General features: G+C 38.1%; 1 protein-coding gene and 1 pseudogene across 5 annotated transcripts in view; one reads left to right on the forward strand and one right to left on the reverse strand.

Annotated features, from left to right (window-relative positions):
* The window catches only part of LOC138736710 (proto-oncogene tyrosine-protein kinase LCK-like), a 71818-nt gene that overhangs the window by 34461 nt on the left and 14016 nt on the right, over nt 1-23341 (forward strand). For all 5 annotated transcript variants that reach the window (XM_069886634.1, XM_069886635.1, XM_069886636.1 and 2 more), the window contains 8 exons: nt 745-787; nt 2498-2591; nt 4052-4150; nt 11907-12010; nt 13191-13340; nt 13420-13572; nt 20135-20314; nt 20504-20580. In XM_069886634.1, coding sequence (XP_069742735.1) covers nt 745-787; nt 2498-2591; nt 4052-4150; nt 11907-12010; nt 13191-13340; nt 13420-13572; nt 20135-20314; nt 20504-20580 — 900 coding nt within the window. The remainder of the gene's footprint in view (nt 1-744; nt 788-2497; nt 2592-4051; nt 4151-11906; nt 12011-13190; nt 13341-13419; nt 13573-20134; nt 20315-20503; nt 20581-23341) is intronic.
* On the reverse strand, nt 15017-15402 carry LOC138736711 (ubiquitin-ribosomal protein eL40 fusion protein-like; annotated as a pseudogene).

Consider the following 23341-nt stretch of genomic DNA (forward strand, 5'->3'; position numbering starts at 1 on the left):
GGTGACAGAAATTATGGAGAATAATGTGTTGGTTGTGGAGGCTAGTGGGGTGGTAGGTGAAGAAAATGGAAATCCTGTTTTTGTTGCATCTTGGGGCAGAGGGGGCCAGGGGAGATGAATGGGAAATGGAGGAGATGCCATTAAGGGCTGTTGGAGGGGAGGTCACGTTTTTGGAAGAAGGAGAACATTTCAGATGATCTGGACTGGAAGACCTCAATCTTGGGAACAGAAATGATGGAGATGGAGGATTTGAGAGAAAGAAATAGAATCCTTGCAGGAACAGGGTGTGAAGAAGTGTAGTCGAGGTTGTTGTGGGAGTTGGTTCATTTGTAAAAAATATCTATAGGAAGCTAATCTCCTGAGATAGAGACAGAGAGATCAAGAAAGGGGAGAGTGTCACCAGAGATGACCAAGAAAATTTGAGGTTGGAGTGAAAGTTGGCAGCAAAGTGAATAAATTTGATGTTTATCATGGGTGCATGAGGGAAGCACTGACGTAGTCGTCAGTGTAAGTTCCTATTGCTTTTGTGAACGAGGTTATTCTTTGCACATCTATTTTTCAGCATGTGACACAAGATTGCAATTATTATGCCTATTTTGAGATTAGTCTGGGTTGCCAAACACCTTTAAAACACCAGTCTTGGCATTTCAGCTTCTTGAAGGGAATAGCCATGTTTATCTCTCAGCTATGAAATCATTGACTGGAAAAAGCACCTTGCACTGAATCTCTTTATTTATTTTGTAGGTTAATTTTGAAGATCAGGCAGCAGAATTTAAACACTCTCAAGGTAGGGGTTTCTTTAGTTTTATTTTACATTTGGCTGCCTCTCTGTTTCCAAGCGTCTTTTTTTAAAATTTTTTCACACTATGAACCATATTAACCAAAATACACACAAACATTTTCCTCTTGAATATACACAGTATCATTTTCTCCCCTTTTTACCCCCTCCCTTCCTCTTTCCCACCCCCCTCCCAACCCATTAAACGTTCAACATATACAATACAATAAACCCATTAAACAATGTCATCACATAATGAGAATAAATAAGAAAATTGTGTCATCTACTTTTACACACTGGGTCAGTTCATTTCGTCTTCTTAGTTTCCAAGCGTCTCTTGATGGCGAACTCACCTTGACAAATAAATACTGTTTATGAGGTCAGAGCCATTGGGTGCTTTTTCTTACACAATTATTGAACGTGGACATTTACCCCTCCATAAATCTTCATCTGCGAAGCCAAGCCAAAGAAAGATTGAACTCTAATATGAACGCACTTCACATAGTATGTTGGATAGTTTCCTGTTCCTATCACTTCTTAGTCTTTTAACCTAAAAAAAAATTCGTTTCACCTCTATGTTTCCTTTCATTGTCATTTGTAGTTTTCAAAATTTAAACATTTGCATCAGTCCCCATTTAGGTAGAGCCAATCTACCTCAATTGTTATCTTAGCCTTTTCAATCTTGGTGCTGTAGCATTACATGAAGTTTATACATGACTACATGTTTTGCACATGGGCAATGCTATAAATTAAAGCCTAATCATTCTGTTACACAATAACTCAGTCTTTCGTTGAGGCTCAATTCAACATAACACCTCACATTTTTCAGCTTTTCTTTTGCCATATAATTTCAACGTTTTCATCGGTCCTTCTTGATTTATGAAATTGTTTTCTTTATTAAAGTTTTTCTTGCACTTTTAACCTGTCATAGCAAAAAAAGAAACTTACTTTAATTTTAGAATCCATACAAACCATCAAATAAGATATCCGAGTCAAAGGCTTGTGGTCTTATAATAAGTATTAGGCATGCGTTTGATAATGCTCTTGGTAGCATATGGCCTCAATGGACAATTATCCATTAGAGCGGGGGTATTGCTAATGTGTCAGTAGAAATGTTTTTTTTCTCTGGGGCAATGACCTTTAGATAGAAACTTGCTTTCCTATTGGGCTGGAAGTACTTCAAATGGATCTTGCACAATCACTGGTTAGTGGCCTGGCCAATATGTCAGCTGATGTAAGAGGATATTTGGGTCCTGACTGGTTTGCCACTCCTCTGTCTGCAATAGTGATTATCTGTGCTCTGTTCTTGATGGCTGGGTATTTTAGCCATCAATTTTCAAGGCGCTAAACTATCACCAATGGAAAGTATATTTTTCATTCAGTTCGATCCTTTTATTGTACTTAATGTATTTAGCTCATGTAAAGAGCTGAACAATTATTGTGTTTTAATTAGAGAAACCCAGATTGAAAAATTCTCTGCTAATATTGTTCTTTCAAACTTTCGTAACTAATGAGGTAATAGGCATTGTACATCAAATGATGATAGACTGTTTCCACCCACAGATGCTGGCTGGCCCGTTGAATTCCTCCAACAATTATTTGCTCAAGATTCCAGCATTTGCAGTTTTTGTGTTTCTCTGGATGCTAGAGCTGGTTGCCACGAGATAGACTAATTTTTAAACACTCAGTTTAACATTATTTGATGGATTTTTCTTCCAGCATCAAAGACATTTTTGGCTTTGTATGACTATGAACCAACAAGTGACCGTGATCTGGGATTTAAGAAAGGGGACCGACTTAATATCTTATCAACGTAAGCACTTGCAATTCCTCTTTTAGATTAATTTAACAATTGATCCAGATATGCAGTAGAAACTAAAATTGGACTTTGTATTTCCTTTAATTGACACTAATTAAGCAGATATAGTGATATAAAACTCAAGCATATGACAACTTCCTCAAAGTTAGTTGCAAAGTTGTGCAGACTGTACTATAATGCCATCATTGGTTTTACAGTGGTCTCCTCATACACCCAAGTTTGATGCTCTCTAATTCACTTCGTCAGCAGAGATTTTTTAATGTTAACATTATTCATCTGGGCGATGTAGGTACTACTGGCGATACAAGCATTTATTATCTACTTAGATCCATGTAGATTAGTCTGTAAGCAACATAAAGAGACCAGGTCATAGAAAATAGGCCATTTGGCCCTTCAAGCCTACACCACCATTCATTTTGATCATGGCTGATCATCCACTCAGTACCCTGTTCTAGCTCTCTCTCCATACCCACTGATCCCCCTAGTCACAAGTACTAAATCTAACTCTCTCTTAAATATAGCTATGGAACCGGCCTCAATCACTTCCTGTGGCAGAGAATTCCATAAATTCACCACCCTCTGAGTGAAAAAATTCTTCCTCATCTCAGTCCTAAAGGACTTCCCCTTTATCCTTAAACTGTGTGACCCCTGGTTCTAGACTTGCTTAACATTGGGAACAATCTTCCTGCATCTAGCCTGTCAGGATGGGAGATCTATTTCCTTGAAGAACATTACTGAACTAGATAGTCCAGTGTGTTATAGTCACTAGTGCTAACATTAGCTTTTTAATCACAGTTCTATTTAAATGCCATGATGGTATTGGAACTTGTATCCCTTGTCTGGGCCAATGAACCAGACAAACGGAAGTTAGTCCAGGTTACCAGAACCACCAAGTTGCAAATGATAAAACTTTTCAATATTTGAATTCTTTTCATTTGCTTAAATGTGGTTTTATTTATTTTTGATAAACAATTTATGCCTTATTTTGCTGCATTTTAACACATAATTACCTGATGCAAAATAAGTTCTCAGAAAACTTAACTATGAAATTCTGCTCAATGATTTGACTCAAAATTAAATATGGAGGCAGGATGATCATTTTAAGGAGATAACTTGAGCACACCAGGTATTTAAGTATTGATTTGTCTTGTGTGATGAATTTCACAAAACATCAGTTGACAGAAAATTACCTTATACGGAAAATTTTAAAGAGCAGGGACCATGATTTAATACCACAAAAATAAACTGTGTTTGACATTTAAAATGTGAAAAAAAAATTGCTGGGGGCTATTTCCATAAAAGCACAACCAATTGCAGCAAGTCACTTGGAGGAACAATGATAGCAGACAGTGATTAGATACGCATTCATTCCATCAATGGGTAATCTAAGTTTACTCGTCAGTATTTTCACAGTTCCTTTAAAAATGACCATTTATATTGTGTTTATTTTCTAGAAATGGAGATTGGTGGAAGGCAAAATCCTTGGTTTCTGGCAAAGAGGGTTTTGTTCCCTGTAACTTCATAGCAAGAATGGACACATTAGAAGTGGAAAAGTAAATGATTCAAATGTTATTATCACTTCTTGTTTTAGACAACATTTTAGTGTTATGTCATTATTTTGATTCCTGGGTCAAAAATACAGAAATACTCACTGAAAAGATTTAAAATGCCTTATTAGGAAGATCATGATTCTGTTATTTTTGAATACTCTCATTGAAAGATTCACAATTGTGTTGTTTCTCCTGAATCTTTTGGCAGCGTCAACTTATGCAGAAATGTCTATATATTATTGCTTGAGGCAACAGTTAGAAAATGGGGAAGCTGAAGAGAAATGAGATAAGAGAGCTTTATTTGGCAAAGATTGGGAGATGATGTAAAATAATAAAAAAATTCTTACAGAATGAATATAGAGAGCTGGTTCCTCTGACTGGGGGCCCAATTACAAGGATTTTAAATTATCAAAAGGGAATAAGGGGAATGTTTGGGTGAAAATACCTTAGCACAGAGCTCTTTGTACAAAGACTAGTTGAGGTAGGTGTTGCATTTCTGAAAAGAAATGTGATAAATAGCAGAGGATGATATATTGATACCATTATTGAGGCAGGAGAGACGCTGAGGAGCATCCGTGTGAAATGAGGAGAGCAGGCTTGAGGCTCAGTAATGGGACATGAAAAATACTTATAGAAGCCTGAATAGATCCTGGAATAAACAGTTACTTCAAAAGGCAATTCGCTCAAAGCCCCAAGTGGTCTATAGAACTAAACAAAATGTTATATTTCATTAATTAAATTGTAAAAAAAAACATTCCTAAGAAGCACAGGCCTATGATTTTTTTAAATGAAAACATTAATTGGGAGTTGTTGGTTTATGTAGCTTCTTATGGATGAACCAGGAATGAGAGTTTTAGGTGCAGAAGTTAAAATGTCGACTCGTTTATTTAGGGCTGCATTAAAATAATTAGAGCTAACACTCTGGAGCACTTTGCTGGAGAAGATCATGCATCTTTATCATTGGGAGTCAATGCTACAGTCTCAGTCCTAATACCTTTCTTGCTACTGTGATGGATTATGTTTATTTTATATTACACCCAACCCCAACCAACCAATTTTCCCCTGCAACCGCTGCCACCGTGTCTGCCTGTCCCGCATCGGACTTGTCAGCCACAAACGAGCCTGCAGCTGATGTGGACATTACCCCTCCATAAATCTTCATCCGCGAAGCCAAGCCAAAGAAGATATATTGTATATATTAAAACATATATTGTATATGTTTTAAAGGAAATAAATTGTGGCAGTTTTTTTTTAGTTAGGTCCACTATTGTTTGTTATATATATTAACGATCTGGAAGAAGGGGTGGTGAATTGTATAAGTAAGTTTGCAGATGATACAAAGATTAGTGGATTTGTGGACAGTGAGGAGATTACCAAAGCTTAAAAAGAGATATAGGAAAGTGAGAGGAATGGGCTGAGAAATGGCTGATGGAATTCAATACAGATAAGTGTGAAGTGTTGCATTTTGGAAAGGCAAATCTAAATGGGTCATATACATTGAATGGTAGACAATTGAGGAGTGCAGAGCAACAAAGGGATTTAGGAGTTATGGTAAAGAGTACCTTCAAAGTTGATACTCAGGTAGATAGAGTGGTGAAGAAGGCATTTGGAATGTTGGCCTCCATAAATCGGAGTATTGAATTTAAGAGTTGGGAGGTTATGATGAAATTGTAAAAAGCATTGGTGAGGCCAAATTTGGAGTACTGTGTGCAGTTTTGGTCACCAAATTAGAGGAAGGATATCAACAAAATAGAGAGAGTGCAGAGAAGGTTCACGAGAATGTTGACAGGATGTCAAGGTTTGAGTTACAGAGAAAGGTTGAGCAGCCTGGGGCTTTTTTCTCTGGAGCGTAGAAGATTGAGGGGGGATTTGATGGAGGTGTTCAAGATTTTAAAAGGGTCAGAGAGAGTCAACGTGGATAGGCTTTTTAAATTAAGAGTGGGGGATATTCAAACCAGAGGCCATGGTTTGAGATTGAAGGGGGAAAATTATAAGAGGAACATGAGGGGAAATTTCTTCACGCAAAGGGTGGTTGGGATGTGGAATAAGCTTCCAGCGGAGGTGGTTGAAGCAGGGACGTTATTTACATTTAAGGAAAGACTGGGTAATTACATGGAGGGGAGAGGATTGGAGGGGTATGGACCAGGTACTAGTCAGTGGGACTAGGAGGGTGGGGATTTGTTCCGGCATGGACTAGTAGGGCCAAACTGGCCTGTTCCGTGCTGTATATGGTTATATGGTTTTATATATAGGTCACACACAGATACAAACACTTCAAAACAGATCTCATTTAAAATGCAAGACCTTGGCTCAAGTCAGACCGTCCAGGCTCTGACAATCTTTCCAAAAACTTTGAAGAATGCCTATAAAGGTCTTCACACAAGTTGGTGTTAATTGGACATGCTCTGGAGTAAATGAATTATTGTTTTGGAAAGCAACAGATGAATGGACTTGAAGATTAGGTCCTGTCCTGCAGTCTGCCTAAGAGGGTCAAGTGGTTTTCTCTGAGTGTAAGAGAGATAGAGAGAATTGAATTCTACAGTTTTACAGTTCAGCAGCTGGGACTGGAACATGACAAATTGGCAAGCTTATGGAAAAACCCCACTTTGAAGATGGGTTGTGAGTTCTTAGTTCAGCCTGGTCAAAGCCCTTGTGGTCCATACAAGAGGAGATGAAATAAGGGAAACCAAAAAGGAACTCTGTGATGATCTGAAAGAAAGAGGTTATCATGTGGAAAACCCTGATGGGGCAAGTTTCTTTGGCAAGAAACTGACGTGGATGATCGGAAGGAATCAGTTTGTGTGTCCAATGAGCAACAAATCTCTCTCTGAAAACTGACAAGCACCTTCCTGAGTGGTAACCATTTACCTTTCAAGCACCAAAGCCTGGTGAAGATTCATAAATGTTGAATTCTGTGCACCATATAAGAATTGCCTGATACTGGTGAACTTGGAGAAATGAGATTGGACTGTGAATCAAAGAACTTTTCTGAACTTGTATACACATTACATATGGAGGGTGTTGGAAGAAAGAGAGATATATTCTGCATGTGCTGTAACAAGGCATTTGTCTAAGAAAATGATCCAGTTGATAGAGGCTTGCCCAGGGCTTCTGAAATAGTTTTGAAAGAGCAGGTTAATTGTGAGAGTCAGAATTTCTCTTTGTCAAGGAAAGAGTTAATTCAGCAACAGTGGACAGATACAGATCTTATAGACTTAAGGGACAAAGTATTAAGTGAACAGGAGATTAAAGAAATGGCCTGTGGATATTAGTTGAAGAGTGAATTGTTGATGAGGAAATGGAGACGTCTTGATATTCCTGCTAATGAAGAGTAGAGGGTGATTCATCAGGTGGTCATCCTAGAATTTACCGGAATGAAATTTTACATCTAGCCCATAGTACACCTTTGGGTGGTCATCTTGGTCTAATAAGATTTTGAGACAATTTTTCTGGCCTGGTTTGAGGAAGGATGTTGTAAATTGGTGCCGGACATGTCACTTTTGTCAGGTTGTGGGGAAACCTAACCAGGAACCTCCAGTGGCTCCATTATTCTGGTTGTTGGGGAACCTTTCACTAGGCTTATTGTGGACTGTGTGGTTTCCCTGCCTAAAACTAAGTCTGGGAATCAGTACTTGTTAACAATTATGTGTACAGTGTTGAGATTTACAGAAGCTATACCATTAAGGAATATTAAAGCAAAAACAGTGGTAAAGGCTCTGGAAAGATTTTTCACTGTTTTTGGATTACTGAAAGAAATCCAGAGTGATCAAGGATCTAACTTGATGTTTGGGTCATTTCAGCAGTTGATTTATGAGTTGAGAATAAAAGAGATCACTTTATCTGCGTACCATCCTGAACCTTGGGGAGCTTTGGAAAGATTTAATTCTACTCTTAAAAATACGATGAGGATTTATTTTCTGGAGAATGGGGAAGATTGGGATGAAGGCATTCATTTATTGTAGCAAGGGAGGTTGTGCAGGAGTCATTAGGTTTCAGCCCTTTTGAAATAGTGTTTGGACATCAGATTAGAGGACCTTTAATGTTGATAAAAGTACAATGGGTTAATGAGGATGTACAGTTGGACTTGCTGGATTATGTTTCTAAATTTAAAGTTAGGTTACAAAAAGTGTAAACTTTGGCTCAAGAGAATTTAGAAATGGCTCAGGGTAAAATTCCAAAGGATGATTAATTTGGTTATCCAAGGGTTAACACATACAGATGCTTATATTGATGACTTGGTCACAAAAGTGACACATGAGAAGAACATCTGAGAGAATTGGACAAATTGTTTGCAAGATTATCCAGAGCAAACTTAACTGTTAATTTAGCTAAAAGTGAATTTGGACATGCTACAGTGACATACTTAGGTCTTGTAGTTCGACATGGCAAAGTTGCATCTATTCAAGCTAAGGTGAATGCATTTTCTGAGTTTCATAATCCCAATGGAAAGAAAGAAGTGAGAAGGCTTTTAGGAATGGCAGGATATTATAGGAAATTTTGCTGAAGTTGCTCTTCCTTTAACCAATCTTTTGAAGAAAGGGGAGAAATTTGTGTGGACGAATGTTTGTCAGAGTTTTAGAAAATTTAAAGGAGATACTATGCTATGTTTTAAAATCTCCTGATTTTGACAGACCATTTTCTTTAGCAGTGGATGCCAGTGAGGGGGGCAGCAGGTGCTGTTTTATTACAAAAACATAATGAAATTGACGATCCAATTGCCTACTTTTCAAAAAAAAGTATTGAGAAAGAACTGTTGTCTATAATAATTGCTATGCAGAATTTTGATGTATATCTTAGTACCATTCACTAACCATAATCCTCTGGTTTTTTTGAATATAATGAAGAATAAAAACAGAAGATTGTTAAACTGGAAATTAATCATATCAGAGGTACAAATAATGTGATTGCAGATTGTCATGATGTTAAAATTAATCATGTATGGAAATATATATTCTCAATGTTGGGTTATATAGTTATAACATGTTATATATAATCACTTTTAGTGATTGTAAAGTCAGTTTTGTTAAAACTGAATTTTAACTCGAGTTAAAGTTCCCTTTGTAGTGGAATGTGTGACAGATTATGCTATATTTTATATTGTATATAGATATGTTTTAAAGGAGATAAATTGTGGCAGGTTTTTTTTTTAATTAGGACACACACAGATACAAACACTTCAAAACAGATCTCATTCAAAATGCAAGACCTTGGCTCAAACCAGACAGTCCAAGTTCTGAAAGCCTTTGCAAAAACTTTGAAGAAGTCCTATAAGGACTTCACACAAGTAGGTGTTAATTAGACATGCTGTGGAGTAATGGATTATTGCTTTGGAAAGCAACAGATGAACTGACTTGAAGATTATGTCCGGTGCTGCAGTCTGTCTGAAGGCTGTTCTAAGAGGGTCATGTGGTCTTCTCTGAGTGAGAGAGAGAATTGAGTTCTACAGTTCTTCAGTTCAGAAGCAGAACTGGGACTGGAACATGACAAGCTGGCAAGCTTGTGGAAAAACCCCATTTTGAAGATGGGTTGTGAGTTCTTAGTTCAGCCTGGTCAAAGTCCTTGTGGTCCATGAGATGGCTGGCTTCATAATGTTTCACTTGAAATAAGGGAAACAAAAAAGAAACTTTGTGGTGACCTGAGAGAAAGGGGTGATCATGTGGAAAACCCTGATAGGGCAAATTTCTTCGACAAGACACTGACGTGGCTGATTGGAAGGAATCAGTTTGTGCCCAATGAACAACAAATCTCTCTCTGAAAACCGACAAGAACGTTCCTGAGCGGTAACCATTTACCTTTCAAGCACCAAAGCCTGAAGAAGATTCATAAATGTGGAATTCTGTACACAGTATAAGAATTGCCTGATACTGGTGAACTTGGAGGAGTGAGAAGTGAGATTGGATTGTGAATCAAAGAACGTTTCTGTACTTGTATGCACTTTACATACACTTGCGCTTAGAATTAGAAGGGGGTTAAGTTAATAGTAATAATTTAAAGTTGGATTGTGTTTTCATGTTTAAAGATAATTAAAAGTAACTTTTGTTTAAGTAACATTTGTCTTGGTGAATTTCTATTACTGCTGGGTTTTGGGGTCTTCTGGGCCCATAACATTATATGCATCTCCTGTGGTTTATAGGAGCTTTGGGCTCATTTATATCAGCCCCTAGAAAGAAATTCTCAGCATTCTAACAACTGATGTTCATGGTTCAAAAGCCTATTAGGAGCCGCCAGTGTTTAGATAAAGCAAGCGTGGAATGGGTCTATTCTGACTATTACTGCAGAAAATTGGTTTCTTGGAATGGAAGAATTGTGAGAAAGCTTGTACCTAAATGTACTCGTATTCTTAATACAAACATAGAAATTGCAAGCAGGTGTAGACCACTCAGTTCCTGCTCAGCTATTTAAAAGGATCATAGTTGACTTGAACTCTACTTTTCCATCAACCCTAGGTAACTTTTGACCCCCATTCTACATCAATTAGGGATAAAGGAATGGTTATTTTGCAAATCTTCCCAACTTCACCTGTGTAATAATCTCATTGGCCACTTTCTACCTCTGCACTGTACTTGCTCGTGCAGGGTTACAATCACCCCAGCCCCTGCCTTCACAATATCTAAAAAAAAATCTCTGCTTTCACTAACCTTTAAGGAAGTGAATCCCAAAGAATCAAGAGCCTCAGGTGGGTGGTGTGGAGCTGGGGGGGAATTACCTCTTCTTGATCTTAAATGGATTGCACTGTCATTCTTGGTCCTCCTACAATGGATAATGGTAAGCATCTTCTCCGGTCCCATCTTATCAAGAGTTATTCCGATCCGTGTTTCAATTCTCCCTTCTCACTCTACTAACTCCAGCAGAGACAAGCATAGACTATCCAGTTTATTTTCATGAGACAACTTGCCCATTCCATTCCAAGTATTCTAGTAAACCTTTGAACTGCTTTCAAAATATTAGTAACCTCTGTAAATAAAGAGACTAATGTAATACACAGTGGTCTGAGCAATGTCCACTGTAAGTAAAGCCTCCTACTTCTGTATTTCCCCAGCAGCCAATCATGAACTAACTTTCAAATTAGCCCTTTAAAAAATGTGCACCAAGGTATCTAGATCTCTCTGCATGATAAACCTCTGCAATCTGTCATCGTGTAAGTCATATGCTTCTTTGTAAAAATAATTCCTTCCAAAATGGGTAGTTTCATATTTCCCAAATTATTTTCCTTTCATCAGACCTTCACTCCCTTGTTTAACCTACATCCCTTTCAGCCTACATCACTTCTTCACAACTTGCTTTCCTACCTATCTTTTCACCCTTTAAAGCCTTTCAACCTAGCCTTTTATATGTTTTATAAAGTTATCACTTTCACACCTATTGCTTTGTCACACCATTCGTTATATCTTGGTGCTTCATTTATGCTTCATTTCTCTTCCTGTCAGCCAGGTTAACTTCTATCCCCACCAATATATTACATCCTGGAACATGAGGTTTTATTTTTATGCCATGAACTCTGATGCAATGGCTTTTCAAATGCCTTCAGGCAAATGTTAAGATCACACTGTTCATGACCTTGATGAAGTGTCCTATTGTCTGCTAAGAGTTGTGGTCTTTTAGCTTTGGAAATCTTAGTACAAACTAGTTTCAGTCTAAATTGCAGATGTGAATCCTGGCAAGGAACCTGAACCCATAATTTTCCAATATAGATATAGGCAATGAATCAACTAAGTCAAATTGATCACTACTAATGCTTTTTTTATTTACAAACTTTCAGTTGGTTCTTCAAAGGTATAAGCCGGAAAGACGCTGAGAGGCAATTGTTGGCTCCAGGCAATAAACTGGGAACTTTTCTGATACGAGAGAGTGAAACTAATAAAGGTTGGTCATTTATGAAGCTTTTATTTGCAAATGAGCAGGTGACAATTAATGTGAGATTTATATAAAGTAAGCTTTGATTTAATAGGACACAGCTAAAAATTAGAGTTTGAAAGTAAAACACCAAAGTTTGCAGACACCGTGTTTGAAGTAAAAACACAAAGCTGGAGAAACTCAGCAGGTCAAATGGTGTCCTTTATATCGCAAAGTTAAAAATACATAACCAATGATTTAGGTTTGAGCCCTTCATCAAGGGATGGACAAAATATAGGCAGGCGTGTGAACAAAATAGTGGTGGGAGGAGGGTTGGGGAGAGGAGCACAGCCCACAGGCAGGCGGTGAAATGTGGATAAGGGAGAGAGGGCCCACCAGCAAGCAAGGGAAGGGGAGATGGCTCTGTGAATGGAGAGTGAAGGGGGTGGAGAACTTGAGGAAGGAAGACAGAGGGTTGGTGAAGAAAGAGGAGAATGGGAAGTAGTCCAGCAGAAACCAGATAAGTTGATGCTTATGCCATCCTAACAGAGAGTGCTGAGAAAGAGAATTAGATGTTGCTCCACTAATTTATAGATGGGCTTGGTTTGACAGTGCATTCATTAATTCAGGCATACTGGCATTATACTGATTAGAAATTGAAATATGAACAGAAAATGCTTAAATGCTTGAAACTGAAAGATATGCAAATATTTGTGCAAATTTTTTTATTTTCCTGCCATTTTTCTTTATTGAGGATTTACAGAATGTATTTTTATACTATTTAAAAAAAATAATCTGATGATACTTGAGATGATAAGCCTCCTGGATTAGAGTTGGTCAGGTTTTATGGGGGACTGAGTAATTTGCAGGTTATTCCAAATTGATCGGAACAAGTGGTCAGAAAACTAAGGTTTTGAGAATGTCGCTGAAACTATAAATTTAAGCGGTCAACTCCGCTCAAGTTATTGAGCTAAATTTGATAAAGTGATGGTTTAAAACATTCTAGTTACTTGACTTAGTATTCAGATGACTTGTGTGCATTTACTGTGTGCAAAATTACAATGTGATTCCAGTTCTGAAGTACTTGTTGAAGTTAAAATGCTCTGGATATCCTAAACTGGTGATAATTGCGATGTTGGTGCAAGTTCTAGCTCTCTCAACCTCTAACATTCTAACCTTTAACTGTCTCTGTAATTGCTTTTTTGTTTAGGTTCCTTTTCACTCTCTGTGAGGGACTGTGACTCTAAATACGGTGATATAGTGAAACACTACAAGATTAGACTCCTTGATGATGGTGGTCATTATATCACTCCCAGAATCACATTTGCCAATTTACAAAAATTAGTTAATTATTATTCAAGTAAGTATAAGCAACATTAAATGAATTTAATTGTAAATTAGATAGCCTGAAATGTTTATCATTTGCATTATGTATTTAGAAAATTCAGATGGTCTGTGCCAACGTCTGATTGAGCCATGCCCAATGGTAACACCTCAAAAGCCTTGGTGGCCAGATGAGTGGGAAATTCCAAGAGAAGCCCTGAAGTTGACAAGTAAATTGGGAGCTGGGCAATTTGGGGAAGTTTGGATGGGTGAGTACTGAAATCCAGCAAGATTGATTCAATTCTTCTACTAATTTCAAGTGTAAAACTGCTGTTTTCAGATTCAGTTGGTAGAAGTGCTTCAGAACTGCTCCTACTCCACTGATCCAATGTTGCTATTGTCCTAGGAGAAAGCTTGCTGGAAATGAGTTTTAATGCATTGAGAAAGATTGATAGAAATGCTGGGACAATGACGCAACGATGGTGGACACTAGTATGTAATGAAATTAGATCTGTTGTGGATCTATTGGTTGGGAATCACAGCTTGTATGCTGTCATTGGAAACATCTTCTTCAGAAAACCAGCACAAGATTTGGTTGGCTGAGGAAATGAGTGTTTGAACAACAAGATCTTCAATCCAGCAGAAAACTTGTGGTCTGCTGGGTAGTAATGACTCTTGCCCTCCTCTATGCTCCTGAGTGCTTGACTGGTTCCAGTGGAACTGTATTTTACTGGAGTGGTAGAACCAAAGCTATATCCAAAAAATCTTCCAAATCCACTGGCAGGATCAACATTGTCTCCCAGGTCCACATTTCCATGACTGAAGCCTTAACTATTCTCAATGCCCAATACTAGACTATGCCTTTGAAAAAGCCACCTGATAGCCTTGAATGCTGTAGGGAATAGAAGCCCAGCCTATCCATTTTCTAACTCAAGTCCTCCTGTACCAGTGATGTGATTGTAAATCTTTTCTACACCTTTCCAGCTCAGTGGCATCCTTCCTATAGCTGGGTGCCCAGAAATCACACAAGTATAGCCTCACCAACATCTGTACAGCTGTAACATGATGTCCTATCTTTGTACACAGTGCCTTAAATGATGAAGGCAAGCATTCCAAATGCTTTCTTCAGTTCTTTGATAGACTACATACATTGTGTAAGCACTGATTTAACTTGACACAATGCAACACCTTGCACTTGCCCAAGTTAAGTTCCATTTACCTTTCCTTGTTCTAGATCCTGTTGTAATTTCAGACAGCGCTCTTCATTTTTCATATGTCATCCATTTTGACATCATCCTTTTCCTTTTGTTTTCACATTCCATTTACAATCCTACTGTCATTATATTCTTTGGTTATTTATACTTCCTATGTTAAGTCAGTTCTGTAGTTCTTTTATCCATTCACTTACGTAAATTTCATTAATTGCTGACTTGCACTCTCCATTTTATTTTTTTAAAGTCATTTGTCATTCACTATTTACCCCTTCCACTATGATTAAGACTCACTTGATTCTGTAAAAAAACATGTTGCAATGGGTGTTCTTTCTTGCACTATTATTGGTTCCAGAATCTTATGAAGTGAAACACTTCCATCCTTCACTGGTTCTTTAGCCTCAAGGATCCTGAGCTTTGTGCTTCAGTACCTTTTTTTTCCAATGCCATGGGCTTTTATTGGAAATGAAAGTCTATCATGGGCATTTGGACCTCATGACATTTACTTCAGCTTCTTATTGGGGCACAGGTTATTTGTGTGGCCACATTTGGTTTTATGGTAGTTGGATGCACAAGGAGGCAGGTGGGCATAGCATTTGTGACGGATCATCTTGTCACAGTTGTACTTCTGAGCAAGGACTCTTGACAGTTGTGTTCAGGGCATCACCGCTCAGATGCAGTTCCAGGTGCAGAGTGGACTATTTCTGGATGTTGTAGTCAGCTGGATATGGCCATCCTCCAGCTATTCCCAGAAAAGATCAGGCATTGCTGGTCCAGAGGGATCCCCTCCTTGTCCTAGAGTTTGGCCTTCATATTTTCAAGGGTGTCACTTGGTTCCACCTTAAGGGTGATGGTTTTCCCAGTCCAGATCTTCACAAACATCTGCATTTTCTCTTTTGCACAGCTACTCCAACTCAGGTAATAATTCCGAGGTCATTGAAATACCTTTGTTTATCTTGGAATGTGTCTGATTCACAAACCAGTTCAATTGCTTTGAGAAGAATTGATGTTAAACAGAAACATTTTTTGAAGATGTGTAAAACTGGAACAATCTTATACATAAACTCCCACAAACTGCAGTTATTCAAATTCAAGTTTATTTCGTATTCAGCCAGATAAAACAATGTTCTCTGGTCCTTGGTGCAACAAACTGCAAAAACACATACAAACATAACATATACAGACAAATGATACATATGTTCAGTACTTGTATACAATATTAAAATAAATAGTTGAATCACAGCGGGTTTGTACCAGGGTTGGTGCCAGAATGAGTATTAGAGGAGGGCATTAGGGTAACCGGGTGGGGCATAGCCCAACAGTCGAAAACTCGTTCAGGGTGGGAGGTGGGGTGCTGGTGGTGGCTTAAATGCTGAGCGGACATAAACCTCCTCTGTCCCTCTGTAGCAGCGAAAAGCACTGTTATTATTTTGTGGAGAGTTACGAGTGTGCATCAAGTTGGACGCTGGTAATGCTTGACAGATGCTAGTGACACAGGTGGGGCCGGTGTTACAGCAAGTGATGGCCATGAGCATATAGGAGCACAGCACCTCGCATGAGGGGACCATGCCCCCCTTGGCACCATTCGTAGTTTGTATGAGTAGTTCATCAGTTGTTCTTCAGTCATTCATCAGTCTCACTGCTTGTGGTAAGAAGCTGTTTCTCAACCTGGTTTTTCCTGCTCTGATACTCCTGTATCTCTTTCCTGACAGGAGTAGCTGAAAGTCTTTTGTGTGCAGGGTGTTGGGGGTCCTCACTGATTCTGCAAACCCTCTTCAGTCAATGATCCTGGCAAATCCCTTTGATTGAATGGGGGAGGGGGAAAGGAAATCCCAGTGATCCTCTCTGCTGCTCATAGTCTTGTAAGATTCACTGATATATAGTCTGGCCTCAAGTCTGTTCAATTTATTTAAATTGACTGCTTTTGATAAAATTAATATGTTACTTCTTGCTTGCTCAAACATTTTACTTATCCTTGGGGGTCACTTCAACATTAATGTGAAGCTACCTACTTTATGCTTGTATATAAATAAATACATCCTTGGTCTGATGATAACTTTGCCTCTGGATCCTACCTCACTGGGTAGTTTCTGCTTCCTGAAGACTTAGGCTTACACAATTAGTGTTAAAATCACTCAAAAAAAACTATGCAATATTAATTTTCTATTTTAATAAACCCTTTGGTTTTGCTAGTCTTTTTAAATAATCCAGTAGTCTTAAGTAACCAGTGGAATAAACCAGCTCATTATTGGAGTTCATCTTAATGTGATGTTAATAGAAAGACTGAAGGAAGTTATTGTGTTGGTAATATTGTGATGCTTCATGGCTGATCTAATTAAGATAGCCAGAGCAAATGTTATTCCATCCCTTTGATAACTTGGTGTTGGAGCAATTTTTGTCTTGTCATTTAATGGATACTTTAGAGTTTGTTTGTTTTGTGCTTGTTAGTTAGTTAGCTAATGACTTCAGGAGCTACTGTCTCCTTTCAGATGTTTTAAAATTCATATCTTTAGACATACATTTGGCCATCATTCTAATATCTCTGTATGGTTCAACATCACTGTTGGTACATCGTCAGACGTGTGTGTGTGTGTGTGTGTGTGTGTGTGTGTGTGTGTGTGTGTGTGTGTGTGTGTGTGTGTGTGTGTGTGTGTGTGTGTGTGTGTGTCCCGCATCGGACTTGTCAGCCACAAACGAGCCTGCAGCTGACGTGGACATTTACCCCCTCCATAAATCTTCGTCCGCGAAGCCAAGCCAAAGAAAGATATGGAGTTTATGCTTACATGGGCTTACTTTATTAAGATTTTCATTTTCTCCTTTCTGCAAGTCAGTCTACAAAGAGTGCAACCCATTATTGGTTTAGATATACTAAAACTACATTTTTAATAAAGGATAATGAATACCTAAAATGTTTTGTCCATCAAAACTCATAAGATTTATAATTTTAATTGGTACATAAAAACAGAAGAGGCAAATAGGTTGACGGAGCCCTGGGGGAAAATGGGCAAAATCAAGCTGGACTCATCCACTTATCCACACTCACCTGGGCTGGTTACAGAAGGCAGATGAGGTGTTGGGAGCTAAGAAACCAAGAAATGATTGAAATCAGTATATGTAAGGTTGTCTTCCTGATTTCCAGGTTGGGAATCCTAGTTCAAATCCCCATTCCCATCGGACACAGGTCTGTGAATCCCAGGATGTTCACGCTCTGTCATTGAATTCCATGTAAGGGAGTCTCAGAGCAACTGGCAAGAACATATGTCACTCTGCTTGTCCTGGCTTTATGGGACCCCCATCTAAATCTAGGATTTACTTATTGGGGAGCCATTGACTGTGGGTTGTTCTCTTCAAAAATGCCCATCACAGCTGCCTTGCTTTGCCCAATGTAAATGGCCTTTTTGGCCTTTCCTTTAGACCCCATCATAACAGGAACCATACAGAGATATTAGAATGATGGCCAAATGTAGTAGCTAAGGTAGAGAATAAGAAGAACTGATTGCCAAATCTAGCTGCCCCAACAAATGAGAGTCTGCAACATGAGCTTAGGAATGCTATGCACACAGATGATAGGTTTAATGAGATGCATTAGCTGGTTGCAGATGAGAGTACTGTCGATTGCTTTCATGCAAGTCAAACATCATAATCAGCAAGTTAACAACTGAGAGGAGAAAGAGCACTAAACAATCACTTGTGCTGCAATAACTTTGAACATTTTTGACATCAATCTCCTCATAGGTTCATTTTATGTCTGACTGATATTATTTCCTGTGTTTAGCAGTGTGGTAAGTCTTTTTTTAAAAATGTTGACCTGTAAATTCAAGAGCTCAAAACCCACAGCTCTATTGCAAATAAAGGATGACTGATATATCATTTGTGGTGGCTTGGCCTAATTACCAGTATTCAGCTTGTCTGTGTGGTAGTTGATACAAATATTTCCATTAAATGAAGTAGGTGGACTACTGGCTGGCACTTTTAATGGCAGGATGCAATACAAACTTTGTTGAGATCGGTGGTGACAGTAAGAATAAAATGTTTACCAGGCAGCAACTGCTGGATTTCCAAATGTAGGTTTGAAATGACATCAGAAAGTACACTGAGCCCAAAGATTTGAATCTTTTTTTATCTATTTTGTTAATTTCACCTTTATCATGATCCCTGCTAATCTAATCTGTTTGTCTGTGGGTAAACCAAGCTTAAGCAATAAACAGGGCATGACTTTTCTTAAAATGTTGGGCAGAAGATCTTCTTTTGAACACTTATGTGTATAAACATTAATCAAATGGTTGAACAGAAATAATAACCTAGCTAATGATATCAGTAACTTTTCTAATGAGATGGGGTATATGTCGTTTGTTTTCAGCTTCACGACTGGACTACTTTAACAGTGATTTGCCTCCACTTCTGTTGACCTAGTTACTATTAAAACCATTCCTTTGTCACCCTGGCTGATCCCCATGATACGTTTCTCATATTCATTCTTTCAAGGGACACACGAAAGACCATTCATTGTGAGAATTTGCTTGTCTAGCATAAGGCCCTGCTCTTGTCTACCAAAGTAGTTTCCCTTTCCAAAGTAAACCTTGTGGCATCTTTTAAAATGACATCAGCCTTTTTAACCCCATCTTTTCCACTTCTACCCTTACCACTATTAGAGTAAATAGATTCCCGGACAACTTGTTACCAGGATTGAAGTCACTTATTCAGCTAACTCTCCTTTCTCTTCGCCAAACTCAAACATTTCCATAGCCTCAGACCTGAACTCACATCCTTCTCTAATGTTAAGCACCATCAATAAAAAGAAATGTCATTAGTATTTCAAATCAGAGCCTTCTTCCTGAAACATGAACTCTGTTTCTCTTTCCACAGACACTGCCTGACTGCTGAATGTCTTCATGTATTGTCTGCTTTTTATTTATGACTTTCAACATCACATTTCTTTTGATTTTCAGTTATTGCTAAATTAGGGACCATGCTACTATCAGGAAAGGTTCTGTTGAATTGATACTTTCAGAAAGAAGCCAGGTGATTTTGAGTGACAAGGAAATGAAGCATTGTTGGAAATCTGCGGAAGTGGAGATAGAGTGAGAGGAGTTCAGTGGCCTGTTGTGTGCCATATAGTCTTTGTCATTTTGTATCAAACCCCAAAGTATCCTATTGCATTAGCTTTCAGTTCTGAAATGTGGTGTAGAACCAGGTCAGTATTGGCACTAACGAGATTTGTTAACGTACGCTGTGCTCTCTAAACTTCTCGCTTTTTACAAGTCATGCACATTTCATCAATCTGATGTTTTTCTAAACATTTGCTAATTTGTTCTTTATGAACAAGTATAAGTTCTGGGCTTCCAACAAGTTGGAACTTATTGGGACTGCACAGTTATTTTGCTTGGGCCCCTTTTGCATGGATTGTAAACGCGCCATCTGGTGAAGACTGTATTGAGACTGGGATCAAGGGGTGATCATGTACTGCTACAACTCAGCCACAAAAGTCGTGTATTATTTTGGCATGACCTGCATTTGTGTAATATTTAAATGAGAAAATGAAAACCCTTTGCAGATAGAAATAAAGAGTTTTACAATAAGAGATTTGATGATCAGCACTATTTTTTATTCATTTATGCAGGTTACTATAAGAACAAAACCAAGGTCGCCATTAAAATGCTGAAGGAAGGCAGCATGTCTCCACAGGCTTTCCTGCAAGAAGCCAATCTAATGAAGGCACTTCGACATGACAAGCTGGTGCAGCTGCATGCAGTTGTGACAAAGGAACCCATATATATAGTGACTGAATTTATGGCAAAAGGTAATGATCGTGCTTCCAGTTTTTTTTGCAGATGATTACCATGTAATATTTTTAAACTAATAAAACTGGCACTCTACACTTTGTGCATTGACAAAATAAGGTCCAGCATGTGGAATGTGTTCCCCTTCTTTTCACATCAGTGGTAAATGGGCTTGATGTGATTTAACCATTCAATCTATTCTCCTGCAGGTAGTTTGCTGGATTTTCTAAAGACTGATGAAGGATTCAAGATAAAGCTAATGAAATTAATTGACATGTCAGCTCAGGTTGGTTTTCAGGGATTATTTTCTACTTTAAATTTCTTTTCTTGCTTCCTACCATTCACTCTGAATGATCCTCCAGTGAAGTGACTGCCTCAGTCTGTACAGGGAACTGAAAGATTTTGTTGGCATTTCAGTGTGCCATATAGTAAACTTTTGTTGAAGTGAAGGAAACCATGTGATGGGAGAACAGCTTGGTTAAAATCATAGAATAATATTTCACAGGATGAGACCATCCAGCTCATTGTCTCTGTGGTGCACTCAGTGCCCAGTTCTTTCCCAGTGCCCTGCTAAAAATGTACTTCTCACATCAATGTTTTAAAAAAAAAGGATGAATGAAAATTACAGCTTTTCATTCCTACTTGGTATTCTCCGAAATGGCAACACTATTTACATTGTTAACACAAATCCCAGACAAATAGTGCTTCCACTGACCCTCAGCTGGGGTGAAAATAACTGACAGAAGAATTCCTGCAATTTCCTTTGGATTCTGATGCAGTGTATAATTGTCAAGAATCTTTGTGGAGGTCACTGCCATAAATTTTTGCAGATATTTAAAATAAACTGCAGTCTTTTATGCATGTTTTTTTATTGTATTTCTTGCACAACAGACATGCTTCTTTACAAAATTATTAATTTCCTGCCTGTAATGATCATCTCTGAGAGCAGTACAGGCTTTTGATAAAGATGGAATAAATATAAGCTGCAACAGATGCATCAGTGGGAGTCTTGTATATTCTATAATGGTCTTGTAGAGGAAAGATTTTATAAAGTCTTTGATGTCAGGGATAGGGCCAGGGATAGAAGCCCTTGTTGGACAGAATTGCTACATCTTGGCCTGAGGGAAACAGAGTCAATATTTCACGTCTCTCTCCACAGGCTCTGTCTGATCTGCTGAGTGTTTTTTTAACCTTTGTTTCTGATTTCCAGCATCCATAATTGTTTATTTTTATTTCCACTGGCTCATCAGTGGAGGAGGTTGGTTCATCTGACAAGCTGTGATACTCTGAAGCTTGGCAGAAGTGGGAACTACATGTGGAAGTGATTGGTTGAGTGCTGTGTTTGATACATGGAGATAAACTTGCTTTGATTATTTCTGACAGGCAAATGTACCTCTTGAGTAAAATTATTCTTGAAAATAATAAATTAAAATCAAAAAGCACAATGCCTCATTTGTTGGAATTCTGAAATAAGTGCAAAGAAGACAGCACCTGTGCAGACACGGTTGTTAATTTTCAGTTTGTTGAGATTTGTCAGTTCATTAAAAACTTAGTTATTGAGAAAAATGGAATGAATTTTCACATGGAAATGTCAAGTGGTGACAAGTTGAATGAAAGTTGACTTTTCCATGTGGCCAAGTGCTGTGTAAACTCTAGTCCTGTTTATATCATTGTCAGGGAAGATTTACCAGTTTACTTTGTTATTGATTAATCTGGTGGCATAAAATAAGTGTGAAGTAACCGTGGCAAAAGCAATTTTGGTCTTGTATTGCATTGTGCGGTGTAATATCCCATGAAGTGCAAAATAAATGCAACTTAATGTGAATGGGAGCAGACTGTAGAGTATGAAGTGCAAGTGTTATGGTGAAGCCCATCTAGCTTGATGGGTAAATAGCTTTCACAACAAAATACTAATAATATAACAATGAGAAGGGAATATTTTAATGGGTTCTTTTTGTTTTTTTTTTGTTAGGAAGAGGAACGTCTCCTGGCCTGATTTTCTTTCATGACTATTCTTGTGCTTCACAGGTGTAATCTGTGATAAGACATTTCAAGTGACATTTAGAATCATTCTCTGCAGGCATAACTCTGCAATTTGAGAAAATGCTTTCCTATAGCACAAACACATTTAATATAGCATCATGAAATGAGTTACAGCTGTGTCAGTTTCTGGGGGTGGTGGGATGGGTTGAGAGACAGTTTATATCAATGATCTGTTCTAGCTGTGACTGATCTCAGATGGTGAAGGCTCAGTGCAAGGCAGATGCTGATAAATCGGTTAAATCAGGTTGTGAAATCTTAATGAAAAACATTTCCTCAGCTTTACCTTAGTCTACCAAAATACATAATTGATTCATTTCAATCTTGTTGTGAAAATTAACATGCAAACTATCTGTACAAAAGAAAGAGTTAACCTTTGAAGTTAGTAACGTTGCTAAAATTAGATACATGTTCTCAGCAAGAGAAGATGCAAATTTCGGAAGATATGTGGCCTATCAGAGATTGTTTTTGTTGCTTCACTTTACCCTCTTATCAGCTTTGAGATCAGCAGAGGAAATGAATTCACTGCCTCTTTTTTCCACTGTGTAATAGGCAGATTAATTTTTAAGTTGTCCCGTGTTGTGGAAGTGAAATATTGCAGACATCTGTCCATTTTCGATTGGAGTAATTTGCCTTTGTTGTGTGGAGTGGGAGACTTCTCTTTGCTGATAGTTCAAAATATGTAACTCAGCTGTAGTCAATAAATTGCTTGCTGTGAAAACAGAAAACCCCTGTTCTCAGGCTGAGATTTTATGTTCCGGGATGAATTACTACAAATAGTTTGATTTAACTGGTAAATGTGATATTTGCAGCAAATCCACAGAAAGAAGTTTAAAACAGTCACATTTTTGAGGGCTCTGTCAGAAAAAGCCACAGTGACATTAAGGAACAACAAAAAAAAACTTTTTATGGCATTAAAAAGCATAGTATGCCTATGCTCCACATTTTCACAGTGATGAAATTCATTAATCTGATTTTGATGGCCCTGAAATCCCCCTTGGCAAGAA

This window comes from Narcine bancroftii, chromosome 6 (assembly GCF_036971445.1).
Source record: "Narcine bancroftii isolate sNarBan1 chromosome 6, sNarBan1.hap1, whole genome shotgun sequence".
Lineage (NCBI taxonomy): Eukaryota > Metazoa > Chordata > Chondrichthyes > Torpediniformes > Narcinidae > Narcine > Narcine bancroftii.